Genomic DNA, 15,637 nt, shown 5'->3' on the forward strand with positions numbered 1-15,637 from the left:
AATATATCTATCTTTTATATGTTGAATGTATCATTCTATTGGAAAATTTTAATACACATTCTCTTATATTTAAGTTGTCTATTCAATAAAATATAGAATGTATATTTGCATCTTATTTTGCCCCAAATGTAGTTAAATAAAATTAGACGGAGATATTTACTTATTAAGTAAAGTTCTTGCTTGAGGGTACTTATATATGAACAAAAGATCTGAATAATATTTATATTTGTTCTTATATGAATACAAACCTTGTGCTTCTACTGTCGAGTACGACATTTCGCTCAGGACGACATGGCTTAGCCCAAAAAACGGATTTTGAAGCAAAGCGAAAAATCTATTTTTGGGTGAGATGGCCATGTCGTCCTGATGGACCCACCCTCCTTTTCTAAGAAAATTATTATATAACAATCCCCACCCAAAACTACTCTATCTGTAGCACCATGCTTAATTGCTACAAGTAATGGGTGGCCATTTTGGACGCTGTAATAGTACGGGAAAAAGGGTAACCTTGATGACGGCTCCCGTTCAATTTCGCCACTCTTCCCCCTCAGAGCGAAAACTCTATTTGGAGTGAAGATTGCCATGTGTCGTATCAAGAAATATGTCCCCTGATATTATGCGAGTTGGAATTCTGGAGACTTATGGTCAATTAGTATCACTGTAACCAAATATCCCTTAGAAAGCTGCCAATTGGAAGCTTCCATCAGGAAGACATGGCCATCTCACCCAAAAATAGATTTTTCGCTTTGCTTCACATATATACTGTACATATATATACATATATATATATATATATATATATACATATAATATATATATATATATATATATATATATATATACATATAATATATATATATATATATATATATATACATATATATATATATATATATATATATATATATATATATATATATATATATATATATATATATATATATATATATATATATATATATATATATATATATATATATATATATATATATATATATATATATATATATATATATATATATATATATATATATATATATATATATATATATAAGTTAAAAGACAAAAATTAATGGCAGTCCAAAATAGGCAAGGAGGATGAGCGGTAACAACCGGTCTCCGAGCCAAAAGTAAAGTGAGCTAATTCACAGGTGTGTGAGTGGGAGTGGTAGCAAGCTACCCCCCCACCCCCACCCCATCTAGCGGGATGGGTAGTTAACCCTCGCTATAATTTTAATGGCTCGTTCTTACAATTTCACCGAAAGTAATACCCCTAATAAATAGTGAAGGTTTGTATTCCTGGTATGGAACAAAGTTCAATTACAAAAGTGGCCATGTGTTAATTTTGGGAAAAGTCTGGTATCTGTCTTAATTGTAACATATGGTGTCACAAGAGTGGTCCGGATTAAAAAATTTAAACAGTCATAAGATTTTAGATCCCAAAAATGTATGTCAGTTAGATGGAGAAGATAGCCCGAAGCTGGGATTGGGGAGGAAATTCAGAGCCCGAGAGGCAATTCAGCAATGGAGTACAACTAGGAAAAAACATTCCAGTATGAAGTACAAGTTGTGAAATTAAACAGCAGGATGGTAGAAAGGAAGTGGGGACATAGATAAAATAGGAGACTAATAAAAGTGTGGAACTGGGGGGCCAAAGAGATGCTGGAAAGACCTTTAAATAATGCCACATGAAACTGTATGATCCGCATAGGGATTAAGACTGGTTGGTTAGAAAAGATGTATAAAAGAAAATGGCAGTACAAAGAACTGTAGGAACGCCTATTAAATTGTGGAAAACAGTTTAGGAGCACAGGAAAAAGAATAGAAAAGCATGACAAGAGCTAACTTGAAAATATTTATTAAGGGTGATTTCTAGACAGCCCAAGAATCTCAGAGGGCTATCTTGACTGTTCTCTAAATTTCACTCCTCATTCAAGAGCAAATCCTTTAGTCTTATTATAATAATCACAAAAAAAATGGTAATTGTAGCATATCTTTGGTCTACAGATACTTTACTTTCTGCAATTTACTTTTCCTTCCGTTCTTTGGAAGACATCCCATTAAGGTTTCCAACTTCTATTGACTTTACCTCACACACTTAAAAATATATTGTATCTTTGGAACCCCCTATGATTTTAAAAATATGTATTGGTGATCTTGTTATATATATATATATATATATATATATATATATATATATATATATATATATATATACTATATATATATATATATATATATATATATATATATATATATATATATATATATATATACTGTATTCTAAAACACTAGGAACACTAGGGAACACTTCGTCTACAATTACATGCACACTATATCATAAATAAACATAACATACTTGTTTATAAATGATGGCATATAAACTACTGTATAGTAACAGATAATGTATACTGTGAACGTATTTTTGTTCGTGGTATACCAATTTTCGTGGTCTTCGTGGGTGGGCGAATCCACGAATTTAACAATCCAACGAAAATTTATATACACTCAGATTTTGGTATTGAACTTTGACACATTTGATTTGTGTTGGTGACCTACATTTTCTAAACCATTGTGGATTACTGATTATTTTTATTTGTTATTGTGAATATGTTTTATTTTGGTGTGCACAATAATAATATTTTCTTTCTTTTGTAGGTTTAGTCATTTTCAGAGATTACTACAGTTTATGTTTTTACATTTTTTTCTATATATTGAATTTTTAAATATATTTTCTGAATAAAAATAAAATTAAAAAAATTGTTTTTTATTTCATTATAACCATTTGTAGTGATAAGTAATCCCTTAATTAGTGTTAATTATTAAAATTTTTAATAAATGAATAAAAGCAATGCATTGCAAATGAACACTATCATAATTGGGGGTCAACTACTAACCAAAAGTAAAAGTTTCAAAATGCAAATCCACGAATTTATGAATCCACGAACCATCATTTTTTTTATAAAACAACGAAAATTGGTACCCACGAACAAATATACATTCACAATAATTGTAAATGTTAGCTAATGAAGGAAAATCAGAACTGTAGAATATTACAGTATTCTTTAAAAACAAAATGAAGCTTTTCATACAATCCAATGTGGAGGAAAATCTCCACATACGGCAAGTCCCAATCTGTAAATGCTTAAAAAGACAAACTTTTTTATTGAACTAGAGAGGGGAAAATCTGTAAACAGAAGAGACTTTTAACAACTCACGCCGAGGGCCAGAAAGAAATAGTATGTTAAACTAAGTATCAAAGCAATAGGTCTCAATGTTTGCGAGCAGGGAATTTCATTAATAGAATTTATCATTTTAATACTTACCTCTAAGTCACATTGCTAATGCTTCAGAAGTTTGAGCTTTCCAACTTTAAAAACAAAAACTCATTTATTCTTATCTTTATACCTTCCCCTCCCAGAACCACCAGACCTGGTTTTTTCACAATACCAAAGACAACACATACTTCTACGTAGATATAAATTGGTTTGAAGTGGGGAGGAGGGATGGATATTATACTGTAAAAATTTTGCTTATGATGATGAATCTTACCTCTTGGCTGACAACCACATTACATTATTTTGGTGGTGGAAAATTGGTATTCAGAAAAATAAAACTAAACCCTTAAAATCTCAAACATGAATCAACCCAAATTCCAAACATTCCTATTACCAAAAGCTCTTGCCTTATCCACGGAATGAATAAAGTCTAATCATCAATCTTTCATATCCAAAATACCCCGTTTGCTATGAAAGTATAATCACAATAAGTATCAACCTATAACCACAATTAATAGGAATCTAAATTAAAAATTGTAGTATAAAACTTTAGCACAAGAGAAAAAGTCTCTAACTCTAAATTACTCCATTAACAATAACCACTCTTTACATTTCTAAGCTTTATCACAAATGTTTTCTTCTTTTACTACAGAAATACCAGGTGCCCCCTGTACATGGTACACAATCCGATGAGATAAAATTTTAGCAATAATACCCTACTATGAAGCATTACTAATAGTTATGAGAAAGAAAAAATTACCAAATAACTATTATATTCGAAAATACATAATGCTTGGAATCATTATCTATCACTACTAATAACCTTTACAGCTAGAACATGAACGCATTGTCTATTTACATCCTAAGAAGCCTCCATCTGAGCATATCAATTTTAAGAAGTTTGTCAGATTGCAGCATAAAATGTGCTGCCATATCAAGGTACAAAGGTAAGGGGCAGGCATGTTATGACACTAATAGGATATCAAAAGGTCCAATCAAAGTTTAAAGCTTCATTAAAGAATTATCTAATAAAAAGGTTCTTAAATGAATAATCTATCAATTCACACTACGGAAGATATCAATATTTCATTAAAACTTATCTATAAGTAAAACAAACATTCTAAATCCACATCTACTACTTTCCTTTAAGAAAAAGATAGGGTCCATAAATCACTCCAAAAATGTATAACTTAAATTATACTGGAATAGAATTTTTCAAGTCTAGATTTTATTCTTTCCCTCCAATATCAACCTTTGGTCACCAATAAAAAATGTCTTGGGTATTACAGAATAGCAGAATGACAAGTTCAGTTTTGATGTGAGAGGATGTGGTTCCCTAAATGACAAAACTTCTCAAAAGGAAAAGAAGCAAAATGACTAAGAAGACCATATAGTTTGTCTTGATCTCAAAACTCCAGTAGAAATGCCTACAAACATAACAGTGTCCTTCATTTTCACATCAAAATTACATCTAATTAATAGGAAAACCAGGCTTTTCCCAATAGTGAGCAGGAGAACCCAATTTGGAACTTATTTATTTAGAGCATCAATAATTCCTAGATCATAATACCATAACATACTTGAGTGAGTTATAGACCTTCAATTTAATTAAATTTAATTTTAGGATTAATTGCAAATAATTCCCTCTTAAATCTTAGTGCCATCTCTTTTTATGCTAAACTAGTCCCAATTTCTTTGGTACAATTGAGTACCATTTTGATCTTTGCAAATGAACACCATTTCATGCTTAGTGTTACTCGATTGCTCAAATTCGTTAAAAAGAAAGTAATTTCTTTCTCAATTGGCATCATTTTATTCTAAAAAGAGCCATTTCTTTTTAAATTTGTTTGGATTCAAACAAGAATTTTGCATGAAATTAGTTGCATTTTCTATCAAATTGGAAGCACTTTGTTCCAATTTTCCTCTTTGTACAAAATTAGAACCATTTCATCTCAATTGACACCTTTTTTGGGCTCGAGCCATGTTGTTCATATGGAAGTTCCGCATTGGCAGCTTCTACTTTGGATATTTCTGCGAGTGATATACCAGGGAAATTTTACCTTATAGGAATCAACAGAGTTCTAACCCCCGGAGTGAATATCCAAAGAGATATCCTGTAAATAACAGGGACATGTTGATAACAAGCCATGGTTATCCTTCCCCGAATAGAGTTAACCCTGTCTCAAAGGATAAGGTGTAGGGTAGGATACGTGGGCAAGAGAGCCGTTACAACTCCCAATCTCAATGCGCTACAAGATCAATGGTGCTTCCCAAAGAGCAACAAACCTTTCTGCCATGAAAGGCTGTAGGATCACTTCCGACCCTACATATTAACCCTGGCCATTAAGCAAGTCTGCTCGAACATTCCTCTTGTCTGGATGAGTCTTGCTGACAGCTCTACAGTGTTGTCAACTGCCAAAGTGTACACCTGCTTTCATAAATCAAAGGGTTTGTGAGATGGTACCCCATTTGTTTATTGACGTACGCCAAGAACTGTAGTGTTTTTGTTCATCAACGCTACCAAATGCTCTATCAAACTCTGTTGGGAAGATTGCAATGCTAGAAACTCTGTAAGTGTTTCCTCAAGAATGATATGTAGGTAAGTTTCCTCCATGGACCATATTCCCTCCTTGGATAAGTCTGAGAGTACTGGGACAGTAGAGTTTCCCTGATGACATTTCTGTCACTCACCTTCTAGGCTATATAGTCCTGTATTCCTCTTCACTGGAACCAGATGATAAGGGGATTGCTGATGGCTGACTGGTGAAACTTCAAACATGACCGGCATGATAACTGGTAGAGACACCCATGAAGTTTCTCCACCGATTAAAAAAGTCCCAAATGATGTTGACACTGTCAATCTGGAAGTTCTTGTTTGTGCAGGAATGCTTGTGCTGCCTCCATGATCCTGCTGCTATGATCATTTAAAGGGAAGACTCTCGTTGCTGCTATTTCTATCAGTGTTACCAGGTACTTCATCATCTGCTTATGCATCTGATTGGACTTTTCCCTATAGACCATCATCCGCAGATTGTTGCAAAAGGAAAGAAGACTGTCTCGATCTTGAAGCAATTGTCTTCTGCATGAAGACAGAATCAGCCAATCATCGAAATACCTTGGCAGACAAATTCAATTTGAAACCAGGACAAACACTTGGGGAGAAGTAGATAGTCCAAAGGTTACACTACTCTCTTGAAGCACAAACTTTGAATTGGTACACTATTCTTCCAATGATGAAGCGTTGATACTTTTGTAGGACCGAAGCATTGGTATCAAAAAGTACATATTTTTCAGGTCCACAAGAAGCACGAAATCTTTTTCTTTATGTCGGAAGGTACACTGTTTGCTATCTCCATCTTGAATGTTGTCTGAAGGACAAACATATTCCATGGAGAGGGATCAATAATCAGTCTCCTCAGCCCCAGATGACTTTGCCATCAAGAAGAGTTGACTGTAGGAGCCCAGAGAACTGTCTCCGATGATTTCAAGCTTCTTTTTCTTACACCACTATCACCTCTGTCCTTAGGAACAGTTTTCCAATGATTTCAGATGGCAGGACTCTAATATCATCAGTGTGCAAGTGAGGGGTGGGCAAGAGTTGATCAAAGGAAAGTGGTATGCCTCCTGGAGGACTTCCACCACACAGACCTCTGCTCCGTGTCGGTGCCACTTTGCTTAACGGCTTGACAGGCACACTTCTACTCTTGGCAACTGTAAGAGAGGAATTCCGACTTCAGCATCCCCTTCTTCCTTTCCATCCTCCACATCCTTTAATGAGGGAAAAAGGGTGGAGCACTGTCTACACCTTTCAAGAGAAGGAAGAGATGGGAATGAGTAGATTTAGCCCTTTGGTTGCAGTTGTTTTCTTTAGCGCTGAAGTTGAAGGATTTGAGGTTCTGGGAGTCATTGACTTTGAAGAGCCTGAGCCCTTGAATGTAACTTCATGGGAAAGGGAGTCATGGCTCACCTGCCTCCACTTCATCCTGTAGGAAAAGGGCTATAGTCTCCACCATGCTGACTAGTGTATCAAGATTACAGCCTTGTTGCCTGATCGGATCAAGTCGGAATATTTATTCCTTTTCTCGGAATTTGGAAAATTTTGGGTTGTGGTGATACAGCCCAACACACCTGATCCATGGCTACTTAGGGGCTGGGAATAAAAGTAACTTCCATAGCAATAGGTTCAAGTGTCAAGAACGAAATGACCTTGGGAATGTGCCACTCCATCGAGGGCCCTGCCACTGCTGGATAAATGTGTAGAAAAGATGGGTCTGCATTCACTGGCACATAAATATTGTCGTCGAGAGAGTATGGGAGGCCAGACCTTGCTCAATTGATTAGAATGTATGGATTCTGTGGATCAGAGATGTAAAAAGATTACAACTCAAGAGGAGACTTCAAAATCTGAAGGGCATCTAAGTACCGATCAATGGCTGGCATCCCTCCCTTGACAGGAGCCCCAGGCCTTTCCAAGATTATTGTACACATAAATGAGAGCAAGGACCTTGCTGAACATAGGCCTAGTCTTAAGAGTCTCTGCCTCTACTAAAGCTACAATGAATAGGGAACCGTTGGGTCCAGATGGGCTGTGACTATTACTCTCCTCACAAGGGGGGGGGGGGTTTGAAGGCATTTTGACATATATCTTAGTAAGAATCCTCTTTAAAATAGTCTCAAAAATTGATCCTGAGAGATATCCTAACGAGGAAGCAGGGATGGCAGCTGTAAGATTGGACTCCCATTTGAAGGTTGGACTGCCCCAGACTATTGTGCTCTCAGAGGTTGAAGAAGTACTAAATGCTTAGCCTCTAAAGAGCAAGAGGGAGCGTAGCAAAAAGTGGGGTGCAGGTACATCATGTGAGTGGAGTGTATCCTTACCGACGATAATGTGAACGCGATGTCGCATCTTCGTACTCGTACAAGTCTTCAGAGCAGTCCTGGGAAGTCACCTGTCTCAATTCCCTATAGCATGGAAATATTGGAAGGTCTCAGTGCACGGAGAAGACCTAATTGTAGAAAGATATCATGAAGTTACCCAGTCTTGTTGTGGTGGAAGATCTCGTGTTGTGGGCTAGTCTTGGCATGTGTGAAGATTTTGGCACATGGAGAGATCCATTCACATCGGAAGATTTCAGTATGTAGAATTGAGTGCTAGGACAAAGCAGGTTACAGGTGCTTTTTGAACCAAAAGTAATTAAAGAATAGGCGCAAGGTGTCCAATAACACAGTGTCCAAAAACATGGTGTCCGATCATGTGCAAAACAGATCACATAGTGCCAAAGAGCATGGACACAATGTGCGTAGAGACAAGTTTGTAGAATCCTGGTGCATAGAGGCATTGCTTGGAGCAAAGGCTCATGGAGAATCTCACAATGAATGAACCTGATAGGGTTAGTCACACACAGATGGGTGATGAAGAGACAGACGATGAGAAGATCTTGCGTCATCTTCACACTCACGTTCCTTGCGTGAGGAAAAATTTGTCGATCGCATGGGCACGTGGATCTACGTAGGCTCTCATGGTTGACACACTCTAGGAGTGTCATCTTTTTAGGAGAGATACTGAAGAGGTTCTTGAACATGCAGAAGGGAAGGGGAAGAGGGAGGCGCCCTTTATCTCAACAGACCGTGCGCTTGGTCTGTCTAGTACAAGACAGAGCACTGGTAGCAGGTGCGTGAACACCTATACCACATACCAATGCACCTTCGTGAGGTTGGGTACATTACTGGTATATACTGTTCTAGGTTTTGCATACAACACATAACATACTCTGTTCTAGGTATGTACCTTACTCTCATACATGAGGAGAGATCAACTTGAAATGCACCAATTCCAGTTAATTGGTTTTCTTAAACTTCGATGATGTCTTCTTTTTTACCAGGTGAGAAGTAGCAGCAATGTTAGGTTTGGTCGAAAGCACAGAATTTGGTACCACAGAGATGCATGTGGTGATATTTCTCCCCAGTGTGGGAGCGAGATTGATTGCACATCCAGGAAATGGGGAAGAAGGGCAGTAACCATCCCTATCAATGGTGTATGAGCATGGTCTCGTGACAGGTGCATGAACACCTGTACCATGTGCCAGAACACTTCCCCAGATGGGTTGGTTCCCTTTACTGCACTTTCAATACACACGCACACAGGGAGAGTTTGGCTGGAGTTACAAGTATACAACTATTTACAATCAGTCTTCCTGGACTTCTTTGATGATGCCTTCTACTTTTCCTCTAGAGATCGAAGTGTGAAGAATATAATGAAGATGAGGTCAAGGAGAAGGAGGAACAGGAAGTTTACCTTCTACGGGATCATGCATTACAATGACAATGCTCCCACAGGAGAAGAGCCCACATGGTTCTTCGAAGAGATCCTACTATCAGGTGATATGCCCTCAACACCTCTTCGGGGTTTGGAAAACACTGTAGGGAACAATGGTCTTTTTCTTGCAAGAGAAAATATGAAAAATCAAGGCAAACCCCTAAAATCATTTGAAAGGTTTTAATTGATCATAAAAGTTTTAATTGAAATTCTAGATATATTTACACTTTGACAAAAATTTTCTATTCATTAGGCCCTGTGGTAGGGGCGTAAGAATACCACCACTGTATGTTCTGCGTGTCGTATAAAGTGACTAAAAAGACAGTTGCTGCCTTGCAAACATTGGTTTTTATCAAAGGCTTGGCCCACAAGCAATAACTGTGGAAACGACAGCCTTGCAGTTGGACTATTTAGTCAAAGGTATACCCACTGTCAATAACTGTGGTTGATGACTGCAGGAGTATGCGATTGTAAAATCCCAGTGCCAAATTATTGACCTTGCCTGTTGCTATTAGGGTGCATCAGGCAACCGACCCCTTAATGTAGGGATAACAGTAGGAATGAGGAATAAATAAATTCAGTTTATTGCTTATACAAACTACTGTAGAGGCATCCAGATTTATTTACAGGTTATATAAATCAAAGAAAAAACCTTGACATGTTTCCCTCTAACCCTAAAAATAGCGTTTGGCACCCAGTAAACTTCAGTTCTCTACATGGAAAACATAGCAGTAGAACACTTAAGCCAGTATTTGCTATTCTTTATGTTGCCTAAATTCATGGTTGCTTATTGAAGCATATAAAATAATTTGTCTCTGGCCTCTGACCTAAATAGAAATATAATTACAAGTATTAAACCATGGGTGCTGTCCACATTTCTCTCTATTATCTTTATAAATTAGGCCAAAGGTCCAAGGTCCTAAAAATTCAAGTCTTTTAGTTTAGCAACACCAAAAATTCAATATGTACGATGGTAGTAAATTAGCTACAATACATCTTTACCACTTACCTCAGACATGTCCTTATGCAAACACAATGCACGACATTTGTAATTCTTGCTCATATTAGAAACATAGTCATCAAGCATAAGGCGATATACATATCGGTTATACTGCATTTCTTGAACTGTGGATGGGTCTGAGTCCCGAACCTGTATTTGGCGTAAAAACTGTTTGGATAAAACTGGAACCACATAGTCCACCTGTCATTAGAAAAAAAAGAAAAATTGTAATACTATGATTTTTCCAATAATATTTTAACGTTTTTACCAAAACAATAATGGCACACATAAGAAGGAGCTTAAACCCTATACAGTACTTTAAAAATGTCGTTATTTATTTGCCACACTGTCTTTGAAAACTCATGATTAAGCATTTAACATAAACTGTATTCGAAGTCTTTATCACGCATTTGACATATATTGAAAATATTTTATTAGTCCTTTGAATCACATAATAAGTATTTATACATCATTATCAGACAATACTTTGCATCAGGACTGACATGCCCTACTTCAGAGCATATAAGTATTGAGATAACATAAACTATACTTGGGTAAGCTATGTACAGCAAAAATTCTGACAAGAACTTACAGCTTGCTCATATGTTCCCCCTGTGACTAGAAAAGAGAGAGAGAGAGAGAGAGAGAGAGAGAGAGAGAGAGAGAGAGAGAGAGAGAGAGAGAGAGAGAGAAAAGCAGTTTTAAGAACTCCACCAAACTGGAACTAGACACACTATAATTGAATGGAGAACACTAAATTCGGTGACAGACCATCTGCTGCAGAGGGACTGGCATGGTATGATTTGAGTATATATTATCAAATCATATTCTGCATAAGGACTGTTATGGCATTCTCTAAGGACAGTAAACAAAAGCTGAGTTAATGTACATGTATACCTGCACAAGCCTATGCTCTGCACAGATACTAAAGGTTAAAGATGTCTGGTTTAATTTCCAGTTTCATCAGAATAGATGTTCACCAGAATGTCAGCCAGGTAAGGAAACCCCCCTCCCCCACAACTGTGGTGCCCAATGACAGCAGTGGCCTCCCCAGTAAATAGCTTGAACTTACAATCCCGGGCTAGGATCAATCAGCCGCCATGCAAATGCTTGACAAATACGTTACCACTGTACCAGCCAGGAGACTGTAATATTGTATGCATACATCCATGTTAGATCATGTGCTAAATGGGGCCTGTCAAGACAATCTCCCATTATAAATTACTGAAAGAACCTGTATAACACCCTTTGAAGGCTCAGGTCTTTGACAATTGATATGAGAATGCACCATCTGTAAACTACCAAAATTTAGCAAAAATAATCAGAAATATGTTTTCATTTATATGCAGATTACTTTTCTAAAATAATGTGAATGTTAAAATTCCTTTAAATATACTTTACTTACTTTGAGGGCTGCTTATCTGGTCCTGTACAGCAGGGGAACCCTACCCTCTTCAGGACCTCCAAAGTCATTTTATCATGTTCATTTGAGATCATTCAGTATTTCACATCATGTATTACTCGCTTACTGTTAAATTGTCACTGTTGAAGCACTCATAGAATAAGAAAGTCTTCAATTTCCTCTTGAAAGCCTTGATATCCTCAATCATTGAGATGTCTCCTGGGAGCTTATTGTAGTCACGGGGCCACATATTCAAGTTTTAGAGCCTACAGTAGACATATATCTAGGTTCTAATAGTTTGAAACCATCTGTAACCATTCTCATGTCAACACAATTTGTTGATGTACAATATGTAGCAATTCTCTTAGATATTTTGGACGGCCCGTTCTGATGACTTGGTGGGTTATTGTATATATTTTAAATTCAATTCTCGGTTTAATCGGCAGCCAATGTAAATCAGTTAGTATAGGAGTGATCCTTTCTCTATATGGGACACATTTTATCAGTCTTGCTCCTCAGTTTATTATGTTTTGTAATTTCTTAAGTTTTACTTTTGGTAAATAATAGTAGATGGAGTTACAGTAGTCAATCCTGGTAGAAACAAAGTTTACCACAAGTTTCTTTACAGAATGTTTATCCTAGCACTTTTTTATAAAAGTAATGTTTCTGAGATGATAACCAGCAGTTTTTACTACATTATTTATTTGGGCATTGAGAGACAAGTTACAGTCAAGAGATACGCCTAGGTTAAAAACTTTAATAGATGTCCGGACAGAGTCGTTATTTATGTTTATTTGAATATCACCCAAGTTTCTTACGCTGTTTTTTTCCCACGACCATAAACACTGTTGTATTTCCATTTAATTTTAGTTGTTTGATTGTCATTCATTCCTTAATACTATCAAGGATTCAGTTTAAAGTTTCAGTAGTGTCATCTATATAATTTATGGAGAAGTAAAATTGTGTATCATCGCAAAATAGTTTGAACTTCACACCAAGCCTTTACAGTATTTTCGACAGACAAATAGTATAGATGTAGAATAAAAGGGGACCCAGTACACTCCCTTGAGGTAAACCTCTGTTTAAAGGTCCATATGATAAATAAGAGTTTCCAATTTGCGCACATTTATTTCTTCCAACCAAGTAGTACTTCAGGTATTTGAAAGCTTGATCTTCAACGCTGATGGACCGTAGGTCATTTAGTAGCAGTTCATGCACAACTGTATCAAAAGCAGCACTAAGATCGAGTAATATCAAAATACCACATTTACTTTCCTCCATCATTTGCAGAACATCAGTTACAAAAACAGAGGGCTGTCTCCGTAAAGTATAATTTTCCGTAAGCAGAATGGTTATCTGGCAAAGTGTTTATTTCTTCTAAGTGACAAACTATTTATTCAAGAATGACATTCTAGCACTTTTGAAACAAAAAAGATGGATTCGACATGGATTTATAAGAATTTAATTCCTGATAATCCAGAGCACTTTTCAGAACCGTTGCGATTATAGCCATTTTCTCAGAGTTTGGAAACTTACTCATGGATGCTTACATTTGCTATTCTCATAATTATTTTTGCTAGACTAGAAAAGTTTCTTTCTCCAGTTACTTTAGATATTGGCATTGGATCGATCACACAGGTAATTTTCTTCACTCTCTTGATAATCCTGGTAATTTCATCATGTGTTATGTTGTTAAAGCTCGTTAATTTTATGTGTGTATCTGGTGTAGCATTAATCTGATGTTGACTATTTACAAATGATCTAGTTACATTTTCTATTTTGTTTTTAAAGAATACTAGAAAAAAAAAAATGCTAGTTCCTGGTCACTGTACCCCTCTGGTAGCCTTTTTTTCATTTACATTTCCCATTATACCATTTATGAGACAATATAACTTATTTATGTCTGTTGCTGCTTTGCAGATCTTTCTCTTAAAGTATTCTCTTCTTTTCTTTCTTATTAGGGAGTTGTATTGGCACATTGCAATTTTTTATTCAACCCATGTACTTTGTTTTTGACTGATTCCACTTCCTTTTTTTATGCATTTTTTCCCTCTTTTTCTCTAAAGTCTCTCCATAAAGCCATATCATTACCTCTCATATAACTTCATAACAACAAACAAGAGGTAAAAACCAAATCTCAAATCAAAATTTACTGTTTAACAGTACAATTAAAGAAAATCTACTTTCCCTCTATAAATTTACGTGGAAATTATATTTATTTGGTATTTCTATCCGTATAAATATTCCCAGTACATATAGAAAAAACACCTTTATCAATACCTGAAACATTTAGGAGCTAGTGTTCTTATCAATATCTAAAGGTATTGGAAGGCTAAAGATATAGTGTTTCTTCAATTATTACACTGCAAGTCATTTTCGATATTTCATCATTATGATACCAAGTAAATTCGTAACAACGGCAGTCACGGTATAACTCTAGTGAAGAATAGAGCATATCACTCAACCCCTCCCATTACAAAGTTTAGTCTCTCCCAAAATCCCACCCGTCAACCTGGTTGCCAGCACCTGATCTCCCACTCCCAATACCTGGGAGATGATCTTTTTCCTGCCAGTCCTATCAAACTCAAACTTCATATATTGTAGCTATTGGTAGAATTTCAAAAAGAGGTTTTCATTAAACCTTAGATATACTGAGCAGCTTGGTCAACTAAAAAGATGTTAGCAATATGGGAAAAATGTCAGTAAATTGAGGAAATATTTAAATTTATCTTCTCTTGTTTCGGTAAGTGTATTGCAGAATTATATTTAATGGTTTACTTTTATCATTAGTATAAGTCAAGCATTTGCATTTTTTGGAAGGTTCCATTGTAGAGGCAGACCTTTGTCTTGGGCAATTGCTACCTACCTAGTAATGTTATAGTAGCAGATAAAGAAACTAGTTTTATGTTGCATATAAAGACAAATCTAATTTTCTCACATTATCTTGCATCATTCTTACTATGTTTCTTACAGTCTTACCTCTTAGTTCTCGGATTCGAGGTCTTCTGTTTTGGTTATTGGCTAAGGAGCCTTGGGATTTCACTTAATTTTCTTCAAGTTTTCCTGAACTCTTGTGGCATACTGTCTGCCATGATCAGTGTATTTCGCGACATTCTTATTTTGCTTTTCCTCCCAAAGATTTTCACAGGCTTAATTTTCAAATTACTCTTTTTTGCCTTCATTTACAAAGGTTTAGTTTGATATTTTTAGAAAATTTTCAACCTTTTTCCCAAACATGTTATTTTTCCCTTTTCTTTTTACCTCACCTACTGTACATTATACTGTCTATCGTTGTAGTAATAGCATCATCATCATCATCAAAACTACAACAATAACAACAACTACAACAATAATAATAATATTATCAATAATAATAACGATAGTGAAGGAAAAATAACAAGGATGGAAGGGATAAAGATGGCAGATGGAAATGTCATCAAGGGTATAGACAAAGCAAGCTATAAATATCTCAGAGTAATAGAAGGAGAAGCAATAAAACAACAAGAAATGAAGGAAAGGATTAGAAGAAAATACGTGCAAAGAATCAAAGCTATAATGAAGTTAAAGATTAACTCTGGAAATATGGTAAAGGCTATTAACACCAGTTATCAGGTAAAGTCCTGTAATAGTGGAGTGGAAGA

General features: G+C 35.9%; 1 protein-coding gene across 1 annotated transcript in view; it reads right to left on the reverse strand.

Annotated features, from left to right (window-relative positions):
• LOC137651769 (uncharacterized) overlaps positions 1-15,637 on the reverse strand; it is a 314,564-nt gene that overhangs the window by 16,101 nt on the left and 282,826 nt on the right. The window contains exon 7 of the mRNA XM_068384993.1: positions 10,604-10,795. Coding sequence (XP_068241094.1) covers positions 10,604-10,795 — 192 coding nt within the window. The remainder of the gene's footprint in view (positions 1-10,603; positions 10,796-15,637) is intronic.

This window comes from Palaemon carinicauda, chromosome 1, assembly GCF_036898095.1.
Source record: "Palaemon carinicauda isolate YSFRI2023 chromosome 1, ASM3689809v2, whole genome shotgun sequence".
In the NCBI taxonomy this organism is placed as follows: Eukaryota; Metazoa; Arthropoda; class Malacostraca; order Decapoda; family Palaemonidae; genus Palaemon; species Palaemon carinicauda.